Source organism: Lutjanus erythropterus, chromosome 5, assembly GCF_056507025.1.
Source record: "Lutjanus erythropterus isolate fLutEry1 chromosome 5, fLutEry1.hap2, whole genome shotgun sequence".
Lineage (NCBI taxonomy): Eukaryota > Metazoa > Chordata > Actinopteri > Lutjaniformes > Lutjanidae > Lutjanus > Lutjanus erythropterus.
Genome location: NC_139321.1, coordinates 36,211,364 through 36,237,520, shown reverse-complemented (window position 1 = coordinate 36,237,520; position 26,157 = coordinate 36,211,364). Strand labels below are relative to the sequence as shown.

The 26,157-nt window shown below is 39.3% G+C and overlaps 1 protein-coding gene across 1 annotated transcript in view; it reads right to left on the bottom strand.

The window, feature by feature from the left end:
- fstl5 (follistatin-like 5) overlaps window positions 1-26,157 on the bottom strand; it is a 260,880-nt gene that overhangs the window by 9,641 nt on the left and 225,082 nt on the right. The window contains exons 12-16 of the mRNA XM_084719758.1: window positions 25,009-25,035; window positions 24,658-24,776; window positions 16,137-16,286; window positions 10,971-11,078; window positions 5,587-5,711 (exon numbers count right to left, since the gene is read on the bottom strand). Of these exons, the coding sequence (XP_084575884.1) occupies window positions 5,587-5,711; window positions 10,971-11,078; window positions 16,137-16,286; window positions 24,658-24,776; window positions 25,009-25,035 (529 nt within the window). The remainder of the gene's footprint in view (window positions 1-5,586; window positions 5,712-10,970; window positions 11,079-16,136; window positions 16,287-24,657; window positions 24,777-25,008; window positions 25,036-26,157) is intronic.

Here is a 26,157-nt window from a genome sequence, read left to right as displayed (position 1 = left end):
GGGCTTATGGGGCAATATATCCCATAGTCTTTTAACTGGGGTGACTGGTAACTGGGGCTATGGTCATCTCTTGACCAAAGGAGGAGCAGCTTGTCACTAAATTGAGAATAGCTGGCCTGGTCCTCCTCAAGGGACAGTCCACTTTAAGTGCGCCTGCGTTGAAGTCATAGCTTAATCGAAGCTAACCCCCTTCAGCAGTACGCAGGACTCTGGAACATAGGTTGGGTCTTGAGGAGCTGTAGCATTTATTCACTGACAAATAGCCAAAACTGTACACACAGTGAACAGTGAGTGAATGCATGCTTTCTCTCAACTGCACATTTGCTAATGGCTATGTCGAAGCGACATAACATTACATAAATACTGATAGCAGGACCGTTTATCCAGGAGCTTATCAATGTATTAGTACTGACCAATCAAGAACTTGTACCAATTAGAGGTGTTCCTGGCAACTAATTTCTCTGTAGACTAAGCGCAAATTTGAATTTAAAATAGTCGACTAGTCTAACATGAAGAAAACACTTGGAAAGCAGTTAAATTGAGCACAAGTTATTAACTGATAATGTTAAACAATGTCCAAAGAATAGTGTGAATTGAGTCTTTTGAAGCCGTTACAATAACCTAATCATATTTTAAATGCCGCTGACAGGTGTGCAGTACAAACACTGCACATTCTTGTTCAAAACATGTCAACAGTTCACCAAATGCTTCACTTTTCCTACTGATGGCACATTAGCAGAGCTAGTATTAGCAGCCTGCTCTGCTTGCAGGTTAATGTCTGTGTCTGTGCTGAATGTGTTTAGACATTGCTCCTGTTGAGTGATAATATGCCAGTTTATTCATCACAGCCTACATTCATCCTTATTTTCTAGATGAAAAACACTGTCAAAGCACGCAGGGTTTACAACCTGTCATCAGTCCGACTTTGCTGATAACAAAAGCCGGGCCATGAGGGCATTCGCATTGGGTGAGAGGGGCTGCTGTCAGATGGGACTGTAGCCCCGACTAGTGGCAGGCGGCTGCATAACAGCTTAGAGGCAGCAGTTAATTGGCTTTGTGCAGTAATAAAATATTGATGAACAGTTTAACCAGCTAGTATTTCTGGTGCCAATTAATGAGGATGGTGACATTTAATTGTGAAGTTGACTATCCCTGGTACCAGTTCAGTACTGGCTCTTGATGCCCATCCCTTGTCTTTGGTTGCAAAGCTAACAGCAGATTTTGTCCATATTATTATTACTATGAGTCCTGTTTAGCAGCCTGTCCACAGAATTGTAGGTTTATGATAGGAAAACATTTTGTCTAACTAGTGAGCTGAACAGCATATATATTATATAAAACAGTTATTATGTTTGGGATTTTAGCGCCTAAACAACATAACAAGATGATGTGACAGCAGCTGTAACTGACAGTAAGCCTCTTTCTAAGGCATCAAAAGGTCGAGCAACTAGTTGCTAAAGATGGTAATTTTCAAACACAACATTGCAAAGAAATGCGGCCACACTTTCCTGCAATCTTTCCTGCAGGTCTCAGTGGATCTAATTACAGCTGTGCCAGCAACCCCCACCCCCAGCATGCACACACATACGCTGGACTGCTTACTCCTCTCCAGGAGAGCGTTCACATCTTGAAATCCTCCAGACCTCCTGCTTGTTTCTGGCCTCTCCGTGACATTAGTCAAGCGTTTGGGACCAGCTTTTCTCTGTCCACGTTAAGCCCATGTGTGACAACTGCTCATGACTTATAAAAACCACATCAGCATTTCGATACACCCTGGATCTAGTACGTCTGTGTTTTGATGTTGATTAACTGAAGTGTTAGAGAGGAGGTGAGGTGCCAACTGTCTCCCTCTGGCTATAGTCTTTGTAGCTTTATGCAGATTCTTTGTTTTATCCTAGTGAAAACACATTAATAATCATAATAATAAATAAGTAATCCTAGTCCAGGTGACTAACGACATTCATGATTTATTTGAGAAGAATCAGCCTCGGTCACCATTTGACATAATTTGTCTGGGGGACCAGTCCTCAGGAAGCAGGTGTTGTGACTGAATCTCTTTCTGTCTGATTTGTCTCTGATATTACCAAAGAGAAAATGTCAGCAGCTATAAACATTATAGCTGATTCAGTTTTTTAAAGTTCATGGGGACTCTGTGTGTACATTTAAAGAATCTGGAAAAAAAAAAAAAAAAAGAGCACACACAACCTGCGCGGCATTTAAAATGAGGCAGAGCTGTGTTAAGGCTGCATCCGCTGCACGGTCCAAATGATGGTCATCAGCATTTTCTAACCATTCTGGGTGCTTAGCAACGTAATTACACTGCTTACTCTTGTTTCGGTGACATAGCTGGTAAAAGCATTGTGTTCAGACGTTGAGCACATTGCTTAACACCACCTCGGGTTTCTCACCAGCTACAAATGGACTGATGTCCAGCCTGCCAGGTAGGGCTGTCATATTACATGTCATGTCATATTAGCTGATAAATAATTTAGGTCATTAGGTTCACTATTGGCCACAGCACTGTGCAGCTACCCTAGGATCCACAAAAAGCTTACATTGTGGCAATGCAGCACATCATTACACATAACATTACAACATCCAAATATATGATATTCAGTTACTTAACACTGTCCACCACTTATCTTAGTATAAACATACTATATTCATACCCACATTATTTACCAAGAAATCACAGTTTCCTCCTCTGTTCGAGGTCACAATATCATATAAGTCACTATTCCTGTTGAAGTTTAAATGACCTAGTTGTAGATTAAGAAACAAAAAAATAATTGAACATAAAACAAAAACAATCTACACTGTTGTGCTTTGTGTCTGTGCTTCTTTTCTGATGATTCATGGGATGCACGTTATGGGATTCACCATCTTTGTTGGCACTGGGTTTTGTCAAAGGAGCGATATGTAGCCATTGACCGTGCAAAAAGGGTGTATTGTAGTCCAAATAGTGACTTGGGGCCGTACGCTGTCTATTGAACAGGTGGCAATCCTGTTTAATATACGATGTATGGTTGAAGTGAGTTGTTGGCAGAGACAGGCAGGCTGCAGGAGGTTTGGAGGACTGCAGCATGCAACTGTTGATAACTAACAGTTGTCTGTCAATATAAAGTTTAGTCTGTTATCCTGAAAACAAAAGAACGCTGCTCTGAAATAACACACTGGAGAATGAATTCAGTGGCTGCCTGTCTCACTGACTGCCAAACTGCATTATCGTTTTTCTCAGTTCAAAAGTTATAAACATCTACACCATCTTAATGATTTCTCACAACTCATAAGTGGACACTTACTCATTCTGCAAAAACTTGGCCTTAATCTGAACTCTGATAATGTGAAATGGACATACAAAACAGTTATTCCAATCTGGAATAAAATTTCAAAGGGCTATACTTTACATACTTACAGATTTCTCCTTTAATGATATACATACAACAGTTTTTGTGTTAGACTTTAAGTAGCCTGGTATCGTTTGGGACGGTCTCACTTAGACTGAGACAGTATCTGATTAAACTGCAACAATTCTGATGAATGTTTTAAGTAATGTTTAAGCAAAAAGGCAAAAAAGGCCTGAGTACACACATGAACATGCAGTGGGAGAGATGGTAGAGTGATGGGGCCTGTGTACATTCAAAACTTATATATTAAGGCGTCTTAAGATGTTCTGGATGTATTTTTCGATGTGTTTATTGGTGATATTCTGTAAGATGTGTGGTTTCCTCCATGACATTAGTCATATGATTGTATGTGTCTACACCAATCATATGAGACTACTTCCTGGTCCATACTGATCATGTGACTACTTGCCATCTTGTACAACAAGCAGCCTAATGATTATTATTTTGTACTTGCCCTGATGAAAGCCTTAATGGCTGAAACACCTCAGCATTTTTTTTACTGCTGCGTAGGCAGATGTTAATACAGTTTCTTAAACTGTTTCTTGGGCTGCACCTTAACAATTATTCTAGCCTGTTAACTGATATATTTATTGATTAATCCAAAGATTTTTTTTATTATTCACTTAATATAGCATTAAAAATAGACACATAAAGCACATTAGAATAATGATAATAGTGACATTTTTTAAAATTAGCCTGTTTAAAACACCTTATTTGTCAGATACCTGATCAGAAAGTATTTTTGCATGTGTGGTGCGAGGAAAATAACAAAGTATAAAACGGCTGGATGACAGAAATTAGATGATGCGTGGTGTAACAGCAGTGGTGCAGATGTAACTTTTGAATAGGGGGCCAAGAAACATGAGGAAAATGTATTATAAGTGACTACTGTTGCACCCCTGTCTAAAATACTCCCACACTGTAGATGATCACGGTGAGGTTTATTCATTGCAGCTTGTTCTCTGGGTAGAATCCATGCTCTGACTCGGCGGTCCATTGTGGAGCACTGACGCACGCTATGCAAATCGATGCATTTTCGTAATTGATGATAATTACGGCGACAAATGGCCTCACCCCCTAATTGTTACCCCCTTGAGTGCCTCAGATTTCGATTAGTTGTTTGGTCCATAAAATGCTAGAAAATGGTGAAAAATGTTCAACACTGCTGCCCAAAACCAAAGCTCAAATGTCTTGTTTTGTCCACAATCCAGTGATATTCAGTTTTCTGCCATAGAGGAGTAAAGAAACCAGAAAATATTCACATTTCAGAGGCTGAAACCAATCAGAGATGTAAAAAAAACCCATTAATCTATTATCAAAATGGTTGTTGATTAATTTAATAGTTGATAACTAATCAATTATTTGATTAATTGATGCAGCTCTGGTGTGGTTAACTAACTCAGTGAGCCCTGCTGTGTCTATGGGGGAAATGGGCAGGTCACTCCTAAAACTGATTGGTTAGAAATAGCATTGTTTCTGTGATGTAATGTGACGCCCAAAGTGACCTTCTCAAATGTCTAGTTCTGCCCACAACACAAAGATATTCAGTTTAATATCACGAAGGAGTCAAGAAAGCCGAAAATATTCACATTTAAGAAGCTGGAATCAGAGAATTTTGCCTTTTATTCTTATAAAATTACTCAAACCAATTAATCAATGACCAAAAAAGCTGGCTATTAATTTAATAATAGATTCATAATCTATTAATTAATTAATCGATAGAGCTCTATCTTTCTCAAAAGTTGCTTGTAGCAGTTTTAATTCATGAAATGTTTCCACTGCAGTCTGTGTTTATATCACTCCCCGCCTACTGGCAGAATTACAAGACTGATATTGTAGTAATTAAAAAAATTGTCAGTGGCTTTTGGATTTATAAATTCAGATATGAAAAGTTAATTCCACAGCTGACGTAACCAGAGTTTATTTTTAGAACTATTTCAGGTGATCTGCCACGTTCCCTGCAGCACAGATGACAACCGGGCCGTCCTCCAAAAACCTCCATTACCACATTAACAAGACAAGCACACACACTCACGCTCTCACACACAACACTCATCCAAATCATTATTGTAGTATTGAGTCTAGGAGGGGAAAAAAAAGTGAATAAAATGCCAATGGGGTGAATTTAATTTGCAAATCAATTTGCATTAGGAGTGTTCTTGGATCATACTGGACCTACCTGATGTGGTTAATGATGAGGCTGGAGGCGGGGATGAAGAAGTCGTCCACCCTGTCGAAGCGTCTGCCGACCGGCTGTGTGTGTACTGTGTGGTGGGAGATTCTTCCACTGGCCTGATTGATCACCTGGTGAACACCAATGGAGAAAAGGCTGGGTGTTAAATACACTCAGTGCTGCTGGTTTCTACTTATTTTAGTCTTATTTGTAGCTCACAACCAAAACACTTATGACTGACATGTTTTAATTCATTTTTCATGCAGTTTCATTCCATGAAAGCAGCGTCCACTCAAATAAATCACTTAATATGTTGCTATCATTTTCATCTTTGCTCGGGTGCATTAATCTGGGACACGACTCCTCAGCCTCTTCCCTTATTATGGAGATGTTTAGAGCTTCACAGTGGCAGGTGATGTGCGCTGTTGTCACCGATGTCTAAATAATACTGGTGCATGCACGGAAGCGTGCAGCCATGTGCTTGTGTGTAGGCAGGCTTTGCTTTGATTGTGCCACAATGCACAAAGCAAATTGCCACAGACCAAACTCTGCATTATGAATTTCTGTGCAGGCGATGACAAGCAGGACTGTCAAGTCCGTAAAAAAAACACACCGAGAAAAACTCAAGATGACTCTCAGAGTAAACAAAATACCACTGCATTACATATTTGTTGAATATATTTGAAGCATACTCTTCAAATCCGTGTCACGGTGACATACAGTGTAATCACTCAGTATTTGGACAGTGACAGCTTTTAGTGCTTGTGGTGCAATAAAACAGTAATGACATTGAAGTGCTGACTTTTAGCTTTAATTTGGGGATTTTTACATCCGTAATTAGGTGAACTGTATAGAAAGTGTAACCCTCTCGTTTTTCAGCTGACATTAAAAGGGTTAGAATCCTTACATGGACGTGTCTGGAGCTAGACCAATAAATTTGCATGCCAGCATTAGCTATAAATTCTATTTTATTTATCTCAGACCCAGAGGGAGCCAGGCTTTTAATTCTTACTTCAGTTTTTCTCTCAGCTAATGCAAACCCAAGACTTCCTCCATGTTTGTCTGTTGGCTTAATTCATTTAGTACAGTGTCCACTTCTACAATGCTAATGCTGTCAGTAAAGCAAGTGATGACAGTTGTTCCACTTTACTAAAGTTAATGTTATACAACTACAAGGAAGTTCCATATTGTGTGGATTTTGAAGACACCTGTGGTAAAATTATTTAAATAAAAATCTCTTCCCTCTTCCATATTATTGGAAAACATACAACTCAGTGTAACTTTGTCTGGGATAATTGAAATACAGGCTTGTTTCATCTGATTTCGTGGAGAACCTGACCCAGTGGCAGCCATTAAGACTAACTCTATAGAAATAGTTGATTTTCTTGCTGATGGTCTTGTTTGCTCATGTGAGTCATATAGAGGCATCTGTACTAAACTGAGGTGGTTTGCAACTACTGATTATTTTCATTACTAGTTAATCTGTCGTTTACACCGATCAGGCGTAACATTATGATCACGTCTAATATTGTGTTGGTCCCCCTTTTGCTGCCAAAACAGTCCTGCCCCGTTGAGGCATGGACTCCACTAGACCCCTGAAGGTGTGCTGTGGTATCTGGCACCAAGATGTTGGCAGCAGATCCTTTAAGTCCTGTAAGTTGTGAGGTGGGGCCTCCATGGATCGGACTTGTTTGTCCAACACATCCCACAGATGCTCGATTGGATTGAGATCTGGGGAATTTGGAGACCAAGTCAACACCTCAAACTCGTTGTTGTGCTCCTCAAACCAATCCTGAACCATTGTTTCTTTGTGGCACGATGCATTATCCTGCTGAAAGAGGCCACAGCCATCAAGGAACACCATTTCCATGAAAGGGTGTACATGGTCTGCAACAATGCTTAGATAGGTGGTACGTGTCAAAGTAACATCCACATGGATGGCAGGACCCAAGGTTTCCCAGCAGAACATCACACTGCCTCTGCCAGCTTGCCTTCTTCCCATAGTGCATCCTGGTGCCATGTGTTCCCCAGGTAAGTGACACACATGCACCCGGCCAGCCACGTGATGTAAAAGAAAACGTGATTCATGAAACCAGGCCACCTTCTCCATTGCTCTGTGGTCCAGTTCTGATGCTCATGTGTCCATTGTTGGTGCTTTCAGTGGTGCACAGGGGTCAACATGGACACCCTGACTGGTCTGCAGCTATGCAGCCCCATACACAACAAACTGTGATGCACTGTGTATTCTGACACCTTTCTATCAGAACCAGCATCAACTTTTTCAGCAATTTGAACAACAGTAGCTCGTCTGTTTGGATCAGACCACACAGGCCAGCCTTCGCTCCCCACGAACATCAATGATCCTTGGCCGTCCATGACCCTGTCGCCGATTCACCAATGTTCCTTCCTTGGACCACTTTGGACAGATACTGACCACTGCAGACCAGGAACACCCCACAAGAGCTGCAGTTTTGGAGATGCTCTGACCCAGTCATCTAGCCATCACAATGTGACCCATTCACTTCACCTGTCAGTGGTCATAATATTATGCTTGATCGGTGCATATTCTCAATTAATTGATTAGTTGTTTGAGCTAAATCATTGTTTCCCAAAGCCCAAAAAGATGTCCTCAAATATCTTGTTTGTAATTCAGATTTTTTCCTTAAAAAATTACCCAAAATGATTAATCAATTATGAAAGTATTCAGTGATTAATTCACTAAACTATTAATAATTGATTAGTCATTGCAGCTCTAGTCATCACTGACTGCTAATCTCTGCTTGCAATTGAGTTGGCAGGCTGTGTACGTGGGAACTCAATACTGAGGCTCTGACCTCGATCACTACTACACAGACTCTGGTTCCAAATGACGCCACCAGTACAAGATGGCAGCGCTCATATCTGTTTTGGCTTCATTTCTGCACAGTGGGAGGATGTGGAAACACATTGTTCATCTTTATTTATGTCAGTGGCACTTCCATGCTGTTCATTTCAGCCGATAATTGACATTAAATTGCCGGTAATAATGTATGTTTGTGATAACTGAGAAACAGCTGAGTAAATATCATGTACGTTAATCTTCTCAAAATGAAAATAAACATCAAAATGCTTATTACTGGCTGACATATTCTGAAATTCTCAAATACTGGTTGGACAATAGATGGGACCAATCAGCACTTTACCCTCATGATCAGTGATTTTAATTCCAAATCCAGTGTGCTGCAGTTCTGAGCCAGAACAACTGAAAATGTGCCACTGTCCAAATACTTACGCACTGCACTGTAAGTGACGATTAATCATGATGCAAGACAAACAAATCAACTATTGAAAATCCCACAGAGAGTGTAGTGATTAATGCCACATTAATGTCATATTGGAAAAAGGGGGAAGAACAGGACAGCTTGGAGGAATTCACATTTAATTAGCTGTACGGAGCTTCCAAGATGGTGATTATAAGGTTATTTATAATAGAGTGTGTGTGTATGTGTGTGTGTGTGGCGATGAAAATGTTATTTTACAATCTAACAACAAACTGCAGCACAAGTTCATCAATTTCCTGTAGGTTAAATAAAGTATCAGTGTGAATACAATTGATCATAGTAGTTTACATGACCTTGCCTTTGTTTATAAACCTATGCAATATATGATGCTCTGAGGTCAATATTAGAGTCTACATGAAAAACTGTTCTCACAGTATTTATTACAATCAGCACTAGGAGACTGATGTGAACATTTTCCCATTCATTGCCTTATATATATGGTAATCTGAACTAAAGCTCACTGTTTTGATAATCAGTTAATTGTCCAAGTCACTTTTAAAGCAAAAATGCCAAACATTTGTTGATGCCACATATATAAATGTGAATATTTTCTGCCTTTATCAGTTTTATATTATTGTAAACAGAAGTTGTTTGGGTTGTTGGTCAGACAAATCACGCAACAAGGCTCAGGTAAACATTTTTCAGAATTTTCTGACATTTTATCAATCAAAAAAAAATATATACAGAATAATTGAGAATTTGACTAGACATAGAAGGATTAGTTCTAGTTTTGATGCAGGGTTGTATGAGGCACTTGGGGATCAACATGTCCCCAGTTTGGACAACCAACAGGAGTACCAGCATAAAAGCTCCACAATGTACTGCTGTGGACAGGGTCAGCAGCAAACGTACTGTAACCCACATAAATCTAAAAAAATCAATATCAGTTTAAGTAAATGCCTTATTCAGAATATTTTCAATTACTTGGTTATTGCTCACAATAAAGGATGTCTTGTTGTCCTGGTGACAATAAAAAAAGCACCTGGAACACAGATATAGTGTCCACTAAAGAAACTTATCACCGATCACATTGTTTCTTATTCATGGAATATACATTATGTGAATTGTTATGTATTTAAATTTGATAGTCAGTGACTACTCTAAGAATGCTCAAAGTGTAAATTTCCATCATCATTTACTTATCAGAAACAGGTTTGCATTTGCACTGATTGATCAATAAGACAAAAAAAATAAAAAATCTATTGTGGAATTTTTTATTTAGATATAAGTGCAGTGAAAAACCAGCACCGGAGCGAGTCAATAAAGTAATGTGTTACTGAAATAACACAATAAACACAACAGTAAGTTTGGCATTTCATAATTCTGGCAGTTGCAGTTGAGCAGCAGGTATAACAAAGTTCAAGCTGGATGCAAAGCTTATATTAATTGTAATGTTGATGGATATAATTTGTGTTATTTTGACTTAATAATGTTCATAATAATACACAAAAAAAGGTCAAGTTAGGAACACATATATGCGTAATTCTTCTTGTTGCATTTAGAGTGATGTTTGGCTCAGGTAAGATTGGATTAGCATAGAAAAAGGCTGTCTGACAGCAATGTAAAGACCTGAAAATATTTTAAATATAGGTGGCTAAAATATGTTTTGCTGCTGACCCTGTCCACAGAGGTGCATTGTTTAGCTTTCTACATCGGTGCTCCTGCTGCTTCTGGTAACTTGAGGCATGCCGACCACCATCTTCTGAAAATAATACACTGACTATTGATAAGTACCTCATACAACCCCACATCAAATAATCCAAACAATCTTTTTAACATGACACAAATACATGTGCAACATAAACACACGCACTGCCCCTTTGTTAAGTATACTACAGTATACTAAACATCTGAGGTTATAGTTGTCAAAGTAGTGCCTCTTTCTTTGTCTGCTTACTGAGTTTCCTCAATCTCCAGCAAACCTTGCACACTATTTTTCATACTTTAGACTCCCACTACTCTCTGTGCTTGTGTGTTTCCTTCTCTGCCTTTCTACCATGTCACAAGGATAAATCTCTGCAGAGGAATAAATAACACTTGAGTGTAATTAACAGCGAATTGTGGACTTACTTGCAAAGTAGGGAAGTTCTTCTCCATGTCTCCCCAGCTGAGCAGCCACACCTGATCGTGAGATTTGTCATAGTGAAGCTTCACAGGATAAGGGTCGGTGCTGACCGTCTGCAGGGACACACACACACAATCACGCTAAACTGAGCCTTTAAAGACAGCAGGGGCACAGAATAACAATTCGAGACAATCAACTTTGCTTTTGAAGAGATCCCTCTTTGATGTGCAGTGGTAATGCTTTTGAAAAGTTTTCCTGCAGACTAATGCATCGGTGGTTGACAGGAGCAAGTCTTCTTTTAACAAGGCGGACTGGAGGTGTGCTTTTTATGTATAAGGTGTTTTTGGTGTTGAGCTGCATTTCAAATCAAGTGGTGACAGACACAATTGCTTTACCACACTGAAGTAATTGCTTTCAGTCTTTATCCGTTCCTTGACACTCGGCGGCAGTATTCCAAGTCAGAACAATAGATGAGTCGTATGTGACAGAAAAGCGCTCCTCATGCATTATGTCCACCTGAGTGCAGATAGACAGCCAGCTCAAAGGGAAGGGAGAAAGCACAGGGGAGAAGACTGCATGCAGCAGCTACACCCTCAACAGCAGAAAGAAAAAGCAATCATCTTTTTTCAAGAAAATTATTGCCACCCCGTATTCCCACAATCCCTTTTGACTGCTGCCTACGTTCTATACTATTTGTTTTGCTATGGAGCCCTAATAGTATTGTTTACCTAGGCAAAATATATATTGTTTCACTGAGAGAGCAAACAGCTCCTGAGAGGGTTACTGCAAATAAGATGAGAATATCTGTTGAATCCTAACTAATCTCTGAGCATGTAGTCATCGGAGAGAACAGGTGTTTGTGTTGTTCTTTTTCTCTTGACTAACAACTTCTTTCTGGCTGAGGAAGATTATCAAGATCCGCAGCCAATATGCTCGCATAACTCGAGCGCCGACTGCGGATCTGTCAGAGATGAAGCACGGAAAACATTACAACAGCTTCAAACATTTATCCGTGTGCACTTTGCAATTAATTGGCTATAACACGCAAAATACAATCTGCTCATTAAAAAGTCTTCACTGCTATTTAATTGGTAACAAATTTCAAAACGCAATTTGCTCATTATTATTAGTTTACGCACGTCAATCATATTAATGATTCAATGAGAAAATGCAGAGCAGGGAAACCAGAACCAGAACTCGTGTCTCTTACTATTCGTGACGGGTTCAGGTGGTTAATTAACAACTGCTAATGTAATGCAATGAAGCTAAACCTCCAGGCAACTGAATAATGAGCTTGTGACAGTCTCTGGGACAACAACCTGCTTACTGGCAGGTCCCTGAGAGGCTCGTGAGCTGTAAACAGTGATCACGGTGTCAAGAACATCTGCAGGGATCCAAGCAACCCTGGACTAAGCCGACACACCCCAAAAACCCACTGACACCGATGATTTAACTCAACACGGCGCACTAGAAATGGGCTGAATCTTGCCAAGTAGGAATTGTGCTACTTCCCGGGCCTGCCTTACTAAAATGAAATTCCCTCAGGAAAATAAATGGTGCTGCAAGGTGGCAGAGTGTTTGAGGGATTGCCTTCTGCGAGGAAAACTGCAGGGTTGCCATGTTGTGATATCTGTGAAGGGCTGCCAGGTTACAGTATCCATGAAAAGGTGGGTCTCGGGGTTAGTCGGTCACCACATCATTGTAGCAGTTAAGTGCAGGTCTTGACTGTTGCTGTGTGTATGAAATGGGCCAGGTCAGGGGTTAGCAGTTGAACTGAAGGTGAGAAAACTGATCTTAGAGCTGAAAAAGCAGCTCTTTAGATGGTCAGTACAAGTGAACAGAGCAGAGGTGATGCACTGCCACGGCTCTGGACGAGCGAGAAACCTAAAAGGCAGTGTCATGCAAAAAAATCTGAAACGTGGAACATGTGACCTGAAATGTTCATCAAATTGAATAAAGTTTATCATCATTTGCAAGTAACTAAAAGTACACATAATTAAAGGAACTAATTGAGGTGTGTAATCAGCTTTTGTTGGCTGAGAAGTCAGGCACAGTTTTCAGTGTCAGCCTGATTAATTTTTACAACCTGAAAATGAAGTGAGCAGCATAATACATGAAATGATGATTAAATGAGTAATCAGTAGCAGGACTGGGACAATACTCTTATCTCCGGATTAGATATTATCATGATATTTGGGTGCTAATTTGATATGTATTCCAGTTCTTGAGTCTTGCAATTAGATATTGTTTGTTTTGTTTGATTTTTTTTTCTTTAACAGATTGTGGGAAAAAATTTACACTTTTAGACTAGATATCATAATTTATATTCTAGGTTGCAAAATGTAGATAAATGTATTTATTTAGTGGGTTTTCATTGGGTATCAGCCGCACATTTACACGCGTATTGTCAAAGAAAAATGGACTTGAAGCCTAAATAAATGCTCCAGGATGTGTTTATGCCCGTGGAGACGTAGATACAGGAAACACACAGAGCATATATTGAAATGAGAGAATATCTGTTGCGTGAAACGTGAAGAAGTTAAAAATGCATCTTTCATGCTGTTGACACAGAAGGGTAACAGGTGAAACCTACTTTACTTTTACACCTTTTTCACAAACTGCTTGATCCAAATACCAGAGGTCCTCATTCAGAACTAGTAAAATTTGACAAACTTGAAATATTTATGTGATATTCATAAAAATTTCACTGGGACATTTTCCTGAAATTGATGTGACATAGCTAGACACTCTGTCGGTACTGTTGAACTGCTTAAACACAGTCCACTCCCAGTCAAAGAGAGATGTTTGTTCTTCCTCACATAAACTCCTGGGTTGAGGGCAGAGAGCAGCTTGCACAGACCACTTTAGATAGTTTAATTTTAGCCTTGACAGAATTAAACTGATTATAGTAATCTACTGCTGGTGACATTTGTTGGTTACACTGAAAAAAACGCAAGGTATAAATTACAATCCTACTGAATCTTTTCTAATGTAGATTTTTGAGAATTGTTAGTCTTGGAGCTCAGTGATTATGGGAATTCCTCCATAAACTGTTCTATCACAACACAACCTTTAATCAAACCTTATTTATTTTATTTTATTTTATTTTTTACCAGATGCAACTTTGTTACCTTCTGACAGAGCAAACTGCTCTTTTAGCTTTAGTCTTTTTTGTTTTTATTGAGTCTTTACTCTTTATTGTTATTGTTTTTAATCTATATGCTGCTGTCCCAACTTGCCATTGGAATAATGTTGTGGTCATGTCTAGAAGGGAACCTCAGACCTACAGGGACAGGAAAGTTAGCCTAATGCTAGTTAGCACTAGTGACTTAAACAGAAAATGTGACTTTTTATGTTACTTTTGAACAGCTGTATGTTTTAGCGATGTTGAGCTTACCGTGAGGTAGAGCTGCAACTATTAAATAAATTGCCACTACTTTGATAATCGATTAATCACTTTGAATTATGTTTGGGTGATTGGATGAATATATCATCTATTGACAATGGGTTGAATCCATCACTGATTGCTTATTTTGGCTGATTTTCAGGGTGACATTTGTCATTTTATTTTGCTATTGTAGTAGTGTGCAGAGTGACAGGCTCTGCTCTGCACTGCGCTCTCATCCAGCAGTGCAGTACACACCCTCTCAGCTGACCATGAGTGTTCTGAGCTGGCTGAGGAGTGAGAGGAAAACAGCCTGTAGAGTCAGACTCTTTACACTCTTTCCACGCGGTAAAGTTACGATTTATTTTGACCAAACCAGAGTCGGTGATTGTTGGAAGAGTGGACAGACTAACAAAGAAGGTTTTGGTGAGTTTTACGTTTTACTGTCGAGTTTGAATTAAGTCTGTTTTCTGAGTCGTTAATGAGCCAATTAATCTCGTCTTAGTTCGGTAAAAGAGAGAAACTTGAATTCAGAAGGTGTACGGTTGTATTTCTCTGTTTAAAGTGGAAAATAAGTGTAAGAACATGTCATTTCTAGACACTTTGTGAGTTTATGCACGCAGCATGCGTAACGTGCATATATCTCCCCGCTGAGACGATGGGAGTAGGTGGGAGGGGGGGCGATGATATCACCAATCGCCAGTGGATGGGCTGACAATGATTGTTTGGAAAATTTTAACATATCGCCCAACTCTACTTTTAATCAAGAATAAGTAGCCATATTTTCTGATTCCTTTGGACACAAACTGAATATATTTGAGTTGTGAATGCAAGAAGACATTTTGAGGATGTAACATTGCTCTTTGGAAAACACTGATCTACATTTGTCACCATTTTCTGACATTTAAGGACCAAACAACTAGTGGACTAATTGAGAAACTCATTGACAGATTGATAATTATGAAAACAATGGTTAGTTGCAGCCCTTCTGTGAGGTCTTCCTTGCAGTTTAATGCATCATTGTTCACATTACTGACATAATGAAGTGTCATTCAGAGTGATTTGCCTGTCAAACATGTATTGGATGCAGCTTCTGCATACGTCTGAAGTTCTTAAGGGCCAGTATCAGCACGCCACAGCACTCACTCTTGTGTATTAGTATCCTATTAAATTATTACTCAAGTAGAATATTTAAAATCTAGGCATTTCTAATGCACGAGCTGTTCCCAATAAAGTCTGGACAAAGTTTACATTTAAAAAAAAAAAGCAAAAGTAAGCTAAAAGTTGAAGCAATGCTCTCAGATAATTGAGTTTCTGGATGAAGGACGATGTATTGTGCCAAACTGAATCCTGAGTTGAAAGGGGCGATTCACTGAAAAAAATGTGTCCTTCATTCAACAAAATCAATCAGAAAATACCCCTATGATGTAATGATTTATCGAACCTTTCTGTGAACTATGTTGTGTTCAATCAATGGGGGAACATTTGGTGTTTTCTTTTTTTTTTTTCTGGTAACTGTTTGACAAAATATGTCAAAGAAAAGTAGAAGAAAAAAACAGTCTCGCTTCTTGCAACCTTGAGGTTGTTTTTCGCAGATGGAGGCAGATTTTCAGTTCTGTGAGAAAGAACCTTTACTTTAACAGAGGCACTAACAGGAAAAAATATTAAATTTTTTTCTCCCCCCAGCTCTGTGTAAGATGGTTAACCCCTCTCACATCATACGTTATTGTAGTGTGGCTGACAAAATGGTCATGAACACAGTTTTCCAATTTATCCTGAAAACTACCTGGACAGCCTTCTGAGACTGGATGTCAACTATGAGCACTCGATCCAAGGTTGGCTGTGTCACATAAATAAACTTGTCCTTGATGTTGACCGCTGATGACCACACACACCTCTGAACCTCCTCTCCTGGTGAGGTGGGGCACACCTCCTCCTGCAAAAAAAGAAAACACACAAACACACACATATTCACTGTTAGCTAATTGTCTTTCATATCACAGGGAAATACGTCTCATTAAAAAACAATTATCTTCATCCACTCGTTATTCTGTGTTGTTTACTACTTGCAGTCTTATCACCTATGCTGATGTGAGCCGTGTTATCTTGACAACTTAGATAAATGAGCTTTGCAAGGTCCTGAAAAATCTCTGTAATCGCTCCTATTTGTCCGTACGTAATCCCCAGAACAAAGCCTGCAGACGATCCGCGGCTGTTCAGCTTCCAGTCCTGGCAGCTCTCGCCTTCCTGGCCGATGGGAGCCTTGACTGGCCGGCTGTCTCTGGAGCTTTTCCTCCCCTTCACCCCCTCCCCGGCCCGCCGAGCCTCCGGGCTCAGCCCAGTCATCTGTTCCAGACCGTGCGGGACGATTTAGGGAGCGGCTGGCCAGCAAGGATGAATGAAGGGCTCCGGCATGGTGGGATGAACTCTTTCTCCCATATTTACAACCACAGAGGCGGTCCATGACAGGCGCCTTCCCACAGGCCAAGTTCTCTCAGTTAGAGGGCTATTAGGTAATGCATGAACTTCATTGAACTCTATCAGTAATGAGGGGGAGCTGCAGCATCACTGACAGGATTTATCTCATCTCTTCTTCAGCCCCCCAATCATCCTGTCCCTCGTTTTTTATGTGCAGAAACGCAGGTTAAGTTGGGCAGACGCGCAACAATAAAATCTAGTAAAGGGGTTGTTTCATGATGCAGAATGCTAAAACAATGACAGCACTTTGGCATTTTTAGCTTCACAAAAAGCTTTTTAATTCTTTGTAGCTGCAGCATCTTTCAGCGTCCAGTTGCAGCACCATCTGTCAGTGTTTTCTATCTGAAACAGGTTGGGAAAGTCAGTTTTTAAAAGCCAGAAATCCCTGCGCTTGCTGAAGTAATCGTTGAGTCATTGGTATTGAACCCTGTGAAACCCCTTCAGACCCACACTGTGGTCATTTTGTGTTACAGAGCTGTAAATATCTTACTTATTGCACCTTTAAGAGGTGAGAAATCGAACATCTGATGCCCAGCCGAGGGTGTGAATGGAGGCGGCTGTAATCCTCCCTGCGTTTGTGTGTGTGCTGCATATGTCTGTAAACGTGTGGGTGCATTGCATGTATGCGATTTATGTATTAACTGACAGCTTCTTAAGACTATTTTTTCCCCCTTTATTATGCAAATGCATACTCCCTCCAAATACAGAGCAGTATATATTTTCCATGGATTCGCTCAAATCCTTACTGCATAGGACATTGCAGCACTGGAGCCATGCCAGAAATGATACAATACTGTACTGTATCTCTGGAATAGAAAAAAAAGCTGCTGTAAAATACAGTATGTTCTAAAAGGATTTCTAGTCCTTTCACTTGTGAATGTGGATGATGACATTTAAAGAGCTATGCTGAAAAATATGAGACTTGGGATATTCCCCAGTTAAGCCACTGGATGATTTGTAGAGCTAATATATTTGTGACACAACATCAGCCGTCTGTGGGGAGGAAAACTGCAGAAAACAGCGAAACAGCAACATCCAGAGTGTCAAAAAGAGGAACTTTACAGGAAAGTAGCAGCACACTCATTTCTATTCTCTCAAGGTATTTCTCCAAGGTTTCAATTCAAACTGCTATACACTAGCAATTTTTCAAATGGTAGATAACTCAATTGGAACTTAACCTTTTCTTAACCCTAATAACATCACATTTGAGATACTGATTCACCAGATATGAAGCAAACCATATCACATACACACGAGGATTCTGTTTACAGAGCATCGCGCTGATTCTTTTTTTTTTTTTTTTTTCCTAGGCTTGTTTGAACTGATTTTCCCTCTGCATCCTGAAGTTGTATTTCCTGCTGTACCAACATGTTGATCAGCACAGTTTGTGTGTAAACACGGGCCTCTTGCAGAATAAGAGCTCAGAAAATGCTTCGAGTGATAGAAAGTGAAGTGAAAAATAGAGAGAAAGTGCAAATTGTTCGTTGGCTGTATGTCCAAGTCCCTTTAGGTACAAACTACAAGAAAATATACACCAAATGGTATTTTGAACATTTCAACTAAATGAACGTTAATACACTTTATTAATCACACTTCTGGAATTATGTTTTAAACATTAATGTTTTCTTCTCTCTGGCCTTGCCTGGTATGTTTGTCAGACATCTACATGCCTGAAGTCAGTTTTACTTGTCTCTATATGATTTGTTTGATTTATTAGCAGTTATCAATTAACAACAACGACTAAAGCTAATTGTCAAGTTTAATCTAGGTCTGCAACATATATAAAATGACAGAAAATACTGAAAATTGTCCTCCCCAGTTTGTCAAAGTCCAAGATGATAATGATGATGATAACCTTTATTTAGCCAGGAAAACCCATCGAGGCAGAGGTCTCATTTTCAAGATGATTTCTTCTTGGTATTTGAGAGGCTGAAAACAGCATTTTCTGCCATTTTGGATGAAAAATGACTTTAATGATTAAGTGGTTATCAAAATCACCAGGCTAGATTTAATAGCCTGACATGGCATTTTACTTCCTTATTGTTATTCTCATTATACACACAGGCCTGAAACACACACAGGACTGATATACTGTACATGCATTAGTGGAGAAATGTCAGAGTGATGGGGCTGCCACATTGTCGGCAGTCCGAGCCGTAATTGGTTGGCACCTCTGCAGTGCCCAGGAGGTGAACTAGTGCCTCTTCAGCTACCAGTTCACACTCTGTAACATGGTCCCAACTGGACTTGGACCATCCATTGTCTGATTACCAAGCCAGAGCTTCTGCTGTCCCTGCAGAGCCGCAGCAGTTAGCTAATTGATGGATTAGTCAAGCCGGAGAAACTTTTTGACCAACAGTTTTGGTAATCGTTTAATCATTTTGGATGTTTTGCCAAAACCAGATGTCTGCTTCAAGCTCCTTAAATGTCAGGATTTGCTGCTTTTCTTTTTCATTCAAAGAGATGTATTAATATATCTAATATTACGATATTGCAATTAAAAAAAGTCTCAGTACCTACTGACATCCCGATAATATCTACCATGATATTATATGGTTCATTATTTTATTTCATCATTATTACAGTAATTCAAGCCGTCATTGCCAAAGATAATCCGTAACCAATTGTTTTGCACAATGTAATGCTTAGATTATGGCTGGCTACTTTTTAAACTTTTTTTATTGAAAGCAAAAGCACTTTAAAAGGAAAAGCAGAGTTACACAAAAAAACATGCTGTACACATAAGATTTATTAATTTAAAAAAGGAGACTTTTTTTCAAGCCATCATTTTTTTCTTTGTTAATAACAATCACAACAAATATATTGTTGATTTTTTTTTTATTGTGGTATTATCGTACCTGGACTTTTTAGTATCATTGCATACCTGGTCATTTATGACAGGAAATAGAGAGTCTTTGGGTTTTGGACTGTTGGTTAGTTCTCCCCAAAATCAAAAATACAGATTTTTCCTCTTACTGGTAGCACTATGTATCCATCTAGATTGTGTTGGTTCTCTTTGAACATCTCTTTGGCTCATATCTTCAACTCACACAAAAACAATCCCTGTAATTAATGAAAGAATCATTTAACAGCAGAGCAGTACTCGACACAATACTACAGCAACGTGGGTCCCTTTCAGATCCTTCGAGGAAAAATGAAGGTACTTTTAGGGCTGACTCTCCTCTCCTTGGATATCACGGTGTTTTCCCAGCTACTGTGTGTCTCACCGTAAAACACTCTGTATGGTAGTTAAGGATAATGGATAGGCTGTGCGATTACCATAAACAAATCAATCAATGCTTTTCTGCGATGCAGAAAACGTGAGTACCATGCTGGGAGCAGCCTCATGTGTTCACACAGCAATCGGCCGTGACAGCACTGGATTGATATCCTAATACAAACACACCTCTCACAGGATTGCGGGCCTGATTGCTGTGCGTTCATGGCATCGCTTTATGTGTAACAGCCATCCAATGAGCACTGGTCTCCTGGATTAAAGGGAGCGCAGAGGAAAAGCATCCATTCGAGAACACGTGTGAAACTAACAGGTATCTATCAGAAACACGCTTTGAATATTGTGCTGCTTGAAAGCTCCAGTGATAAACGGTGAGTCGGTGGGGGAGGCCGGGGTTTAAAGAGTCCACTGAGAGGTGAAACCGGCTCTGACTTCATGTGATCTGTCAATGAACTAAATTAAACAGGCTCAACACTGTAACCCTCAGTCCACTGGGCATCGTTTTCTGTAGCAATACTACTTACAAGAATACGTGTGACTATCAATAACCACTTTAGAGCTGCACTAATCAATATTTTCATGTCAACATTAGAAAAATCTACTACCTGTAATATTAAATGGGTCATCCAGTTCTAACCCCGACTCTGCAGAGCATTTTAGCACTTTTCACATCATTATTTTGGTTACACAGCCCTCAACTTTACTGTTTTGGTTCAATATGACTGCTCTATTCAGCACAGTTTCCAGCAGCAAGCAGCAAACAAATCTCTGATAAACCCACTGTACAGCCAGATATTTCCCTCAGGACTTAGTGAAGACCAAAAACAGTTAAAAGGAGGGTGAATATTGGACTCTAGGACATAAACACAACTCCAAATGAATGCTAATATTTTTGCTCGGTGTCTGCTGAATGTGTAAATAGGCAACCGTTTGCTAACATGTAGACCGCAGCAGCTTGATATACAGCTTTTTTGCGCTGCAGTTTTGTGGCCAAATAAATGAAAAAAATGAATGTAGATTTGCAATAGCATTCCTCCTTTGCTTAAAGCTGAAACACGCTATACAGGTTGTACATTATAAACTTATTTTTCTCTTATTTTTCTTTAGGTTCTATACTCTTCATTAGTGTCAAATTCTCATCAATAAGAAAAACAGCATTATAAATGTTCTAAATCCCAAACAGAATATTTAATTTAATTTACAGCAATAGTTGGGATTATTTGCCATTAGACAGACTTTTTCTCGATGGAAAACTGCAGTTATTTAAGCCAAATATCACAACTAGACATCAACTAGAATCCATAGACATAATCAGTAATTTCACCGAGTTGCTGGTCCACCGCTGCCTCGACCAGCTTGTGTCCGTGTCTGTTTGTATAGGTTATTGTGTGACTTTGGTATTTTAAAGGGTTATTTCAGAATCACTGAAGTCACACAATAACACAAACAAACCCACTGAGGCAGTGGTACACCAGCAACTCTCCTGCTCTGCAGAAATTACTGATTTTGCCAAAGGCTTATAAAACAACAGTTTCCCATCAAAAAAAAAAAAAGACTGCCTGACAGCAAGGTGAAGAGGAAATGCCTGACGGCAAGGTAAAGTTTCTTACACTGGTACTTCTGCTGCTTCTACAAACTGGGGACGAAAATCATACAACCCCATTTAAAAGAAAAATCTAAACTATCCCTTTAAAATAACAAAACATGGAGATACAGTGTTTTCATTAAAAATTGGCCGGGTGTTTATCCGTTGTTCTGTGTGTTACATGGTCCTGATTTTATATCTTATAGAGCAGTTATTCACCCTAATGGGTTATTCTACACTTGACTGCATCATGACTAATTTACACCTCTTTATCCATTCATTTGATGAGGAATACAGAGAGGCAGCAGCAGCACTGTTTTTCCCTGAGCCCTGATATTATGAGATGATGACATCACTATTTATCATGCAGGTGCTCTAGCTTGGACGTATAAATCTGGGTGCAAGTCATATCTAAACTGGTGGATGGGGGCTGTGCCCTCTAAATTTACAAGTGCAGCAGAAAAGCCTTTTTTTCTCGAGCAGGAATGTGAAACTTTACATGCTTGGCTGCATTTGAATGAGAATCTCGGATAAATCCCAGCACAAACAATACCGACTGCTAATGATTGATTTCAGAAGCTGTGGCTGTGGTCAGCCAACAGGATGCTTAAGGTGTTTCTTGTCAAGGCCAGAGAATAATAAGTCACATGAGTCATATTACCACATTTTATCATCCCAAAACACAAAAACTTTCCTCACAACACATAAGTATTTTTAGTGTTTATTGCTTAATGGAGGAGAATGTCATATTTTTTTGTCTGCCAAGGACTTGCAACACTGTGGAACACTTTATATTTATATTCTATTACATCAGAAAATCCTGTCAAAGAACCAGATAATTCAATAAAATAGAAGTGTAAAAGGGAGTAATCAGTCTTCATTCAGTTGGCTCTTAAGGCGTTGCTGCTGAATGCTTGAGTTTGTTCACCAGCTAGTTGCAAAGTTGGCCCAAAACAATGAGCTGAAAGATACTTAAAACGCCTCATAGAGCTGAGAGGAACAGCAGAGCCAGGCGGTTATTCTCTGTGGGTTTGTCACTGCACAAACATTTGATGCTTTGTTAATTCGTTTTGTGTTTTTTTTGTTGTTGTTGTTGTTTGATCAAACCTTGTTAAATATGCTGCGTTGTTAAAAGGGTAGTTATTATAAGGTGTATCTTCAGCCTCCACCTTATTCAGACTGCAGAAGAGTCTAAGTTATGTTAAGTGAGTGGTGATTTTTGACTGCATTATTTAAGTATCTGCCATTTTCTGTAAGAGGTTATTTATATGAATTTGTAGATTTATATATAATGAACTAATTTCTATTTGCAGACCAAAAATCTATTCTAATTATAAACTCTCAGGCAGCATTTTGGGTAGAAAAAGCTGGTTGGGTGTGAGCTGCAGTGTGTTTAGCAGAAGCTCAAACGTTTGATTTGTAAAAAACATGATGAAACATTAAGCTTTAATGAGTGTACTTTTATATTTTCGGTTGTTGTAACATCATTCATGGCTGCATTTTTAATTTGCTACAGCACTGATTATGAGCCTGTAACTGGGTATTTCTCTAAAGCAATAACAAATAAGGGTCATGGATCTTGCACCAACACAAACCCCTTTGATCGGAAAAAAAAGTGATTTCCCAGGAGAATTGAAAAATTTGATACAAATGCAGGCGTTATATTTCAGTCATTCCTTTTCACTTTCAATCACCTGCATTTAATACTCATCTACATTTTACAGTAGAAATCCCCACGATGGACCCAAACCGTCCTGCTGGGACTGTATCATACATGTGCAATTACTGCATATTGCAGCATATTTATTGTCTACTATTTTTCTTAAATACGGAGCACACTGCAATGCCAAATATATGTGTAGCAGAGTGCAGCATACTCATTACTCCTAACTTGTACTGTACTTTATTATTCCTTCTTTTATTTTGAATTTGTATAATATTCTTATTTGTGTATAATTCTCATATTTAACTTTTACATTTTTTTTTACTTTACTTTTACCTTTTCTTGGCCCACTGCACTGAATCATTAAGTCAAATTCCTGTGTATCTTGTACATTTGGCGAATAAAGCAATTCCAACTCTGACTCATTTTCCTACTGCATCAGAGTGTGGCCCCTTAACAAGTGGCTGTCAGGTTAGGAATAGAAACATAGTGGTTGGATGGTTATTAATAACACCACCAGTGTTTCAGTTAAAAAGCTGTATGGTCGAAGACAAAAAGAGGTTTCAGAATGGCATGGATCAACTCTTTTTTTTTATTAGTTTATATCTTGGGGGGGGGGGGGGGCTTTTATGCCTTTAATTACAGGATAGGTAAATATGAAACGGGGAGAGAGAGAGGAGGAATGACATGCAGCAAAGGGCCATATGTGGGAGTCGAACCCACAGCCGCTGCAGAGGACTGACAGCCTCAGTACATGCAGCTAACGCTCAACCAACTGAGCTACCAAACCATCGAATGGATCAACTCTTACTTCGTTGGACCTTAGGGGGACAGATAAAGTGATCTGCCTTGCTGGTAGTTCCTTAAAGTGGTCATCAAAACTTTAAGAACCCCTGACTTAGATAATCTTTTATACCTTTTGTACTTTTGATACTATAATTAACAGATATAATTTAGTTTTAAACATGTAGTATTGAAAAAGTATTGATACTTTCATTCTTGAAATTTAATGATTGATGACCAAAATATAAACCTATATTACTGTTGAATTATCCAGGAGACCGCTGTGTTTTCTATGTCATGAGTAACACTGAGCATAATACTAAAATAAAACTGTCAAACACTCGTTAACACTTGAGGAAAAAACGGCAAGTTCTTGGTACCTCACAACTCTAGTGTACGTAGAAAAGGATGATGTGTGCCAACAGCCAGGCCTAAGTGCTCCTCGCAGCTTCAGCTCACACAGATGGCTGGGAGGGTCTGGTCCAGCTCAGAATGAATCACGATAAAAGTGATTCACTGTTCAAAAAAATCAAATAAATGTTTTCTTTTGCCTGACCACTCACCTGCAGAGCCAGCAGCTTTTCACTGGGTTTAATGTGTCGTTGGATCTCACAGGCCACAGGCTGAATGACTTTAATACCGTCTTCATAGAACACATAGAACATGTTGCCAATGCCGAGACCTGGAGAGGAAGCAAAAAAAAAAAAAAACCTGTTACAGTACAGGCCTAAAATAGCTTTTGAGGCTGCACAGTGTGCACATTTGCCACGGAAATAAGCCTACAACATCGCTATCTACTTTCAAAGCATCAAATCATTTAATCCTCCTCATCGCAGTTCAGTAACCCTATTACAAAAATTCAATTAACTCAGTTTAATGAACGCCATAGTGAAGCAGAGGCAGTCTAGACGTACCTTCTTCTCGCCACAAAATGTTTGCCACTGTGAGGGAGAAAAAGAGGAAAGAACGGTTAAAAATCGATGCGAGAATCAATAGTGTCCCTTTGTGAGACTTAACACCCAAACACTAACTCCTATTGAGGCAAACAGGAAAGCAGCCCACATGAAAGTTTTATGGAAACTGTCTCTCCGACACCTCGTACAACAAATAATCGATAGAGCCTCTGCTTGGAAATAATTTGATAGCAAACACTGGAAAATGGAGTGCAGTCAACAAACTACAAGTACTGTAAACCAGTTTATGATTTTTGGATACTGCAACACAAATAAGATTATGAGGGAGGATGTTAAAGGGACAGTTTGGGTTATTTAATCTGAGGTTGTATGAGGTACGTATCTGTAGTAGATGGCACTACAACTACAAGTACTCAGATTGCTCTAACTGAGTAGTTTTTCTTGAGTATGCGTACTCTTCTGAGTATATTTTAAAATCTTTACCTTTACTTGTACTTAAGCATGCATAACAATATGTATCTAGTAATTTTCACAATCAGAAGATATTACTGAGAACAACTTGTATGAATATCCAAACCCTTAATCTGCATTTTTGTAGCTATTAAGGCCACCTGAACACAAACAGGCTGATGAAATCCAGGACATATGGATGGAAAAACAGAAACCAAATGCTGCAGCAGGCACAGGTTTTGGACAGATGACTGTGACCACTGAGCAGAACAACACAGGAGTGGGGAGCAATTTAGACTGAAGATTTGGAGACACACAAACCCCTTTGATTGAATGCCTAATACTGACAAGGCATTTGAACATTGACGGTTGAAAACTAAATAATACCCTGAGTAGTTTTGAGAGGAATGCTTTGTACTGAAGTATTTTTAAGTGCAGTAGTTTTACTTATAATTGAGCAGTCAATTTACAACGATCTAACAGTACTTGTACTTGAGTACAGATATTCAGTACTGTGGACAGGGTCAGCAGCATGTGTACGCTTTATTTAGAATATTTACACTGCTTTACCTTGACATCAGGTAACCTTTTTGGACAGGAAACCACTGTTACATGAGCCAAATAACAGTCTCCAAACTCCATGTGTGAAATCAGTTACTTTAACTCACAGACCATGAGGAGTGGCTGGTCTACCGCTGC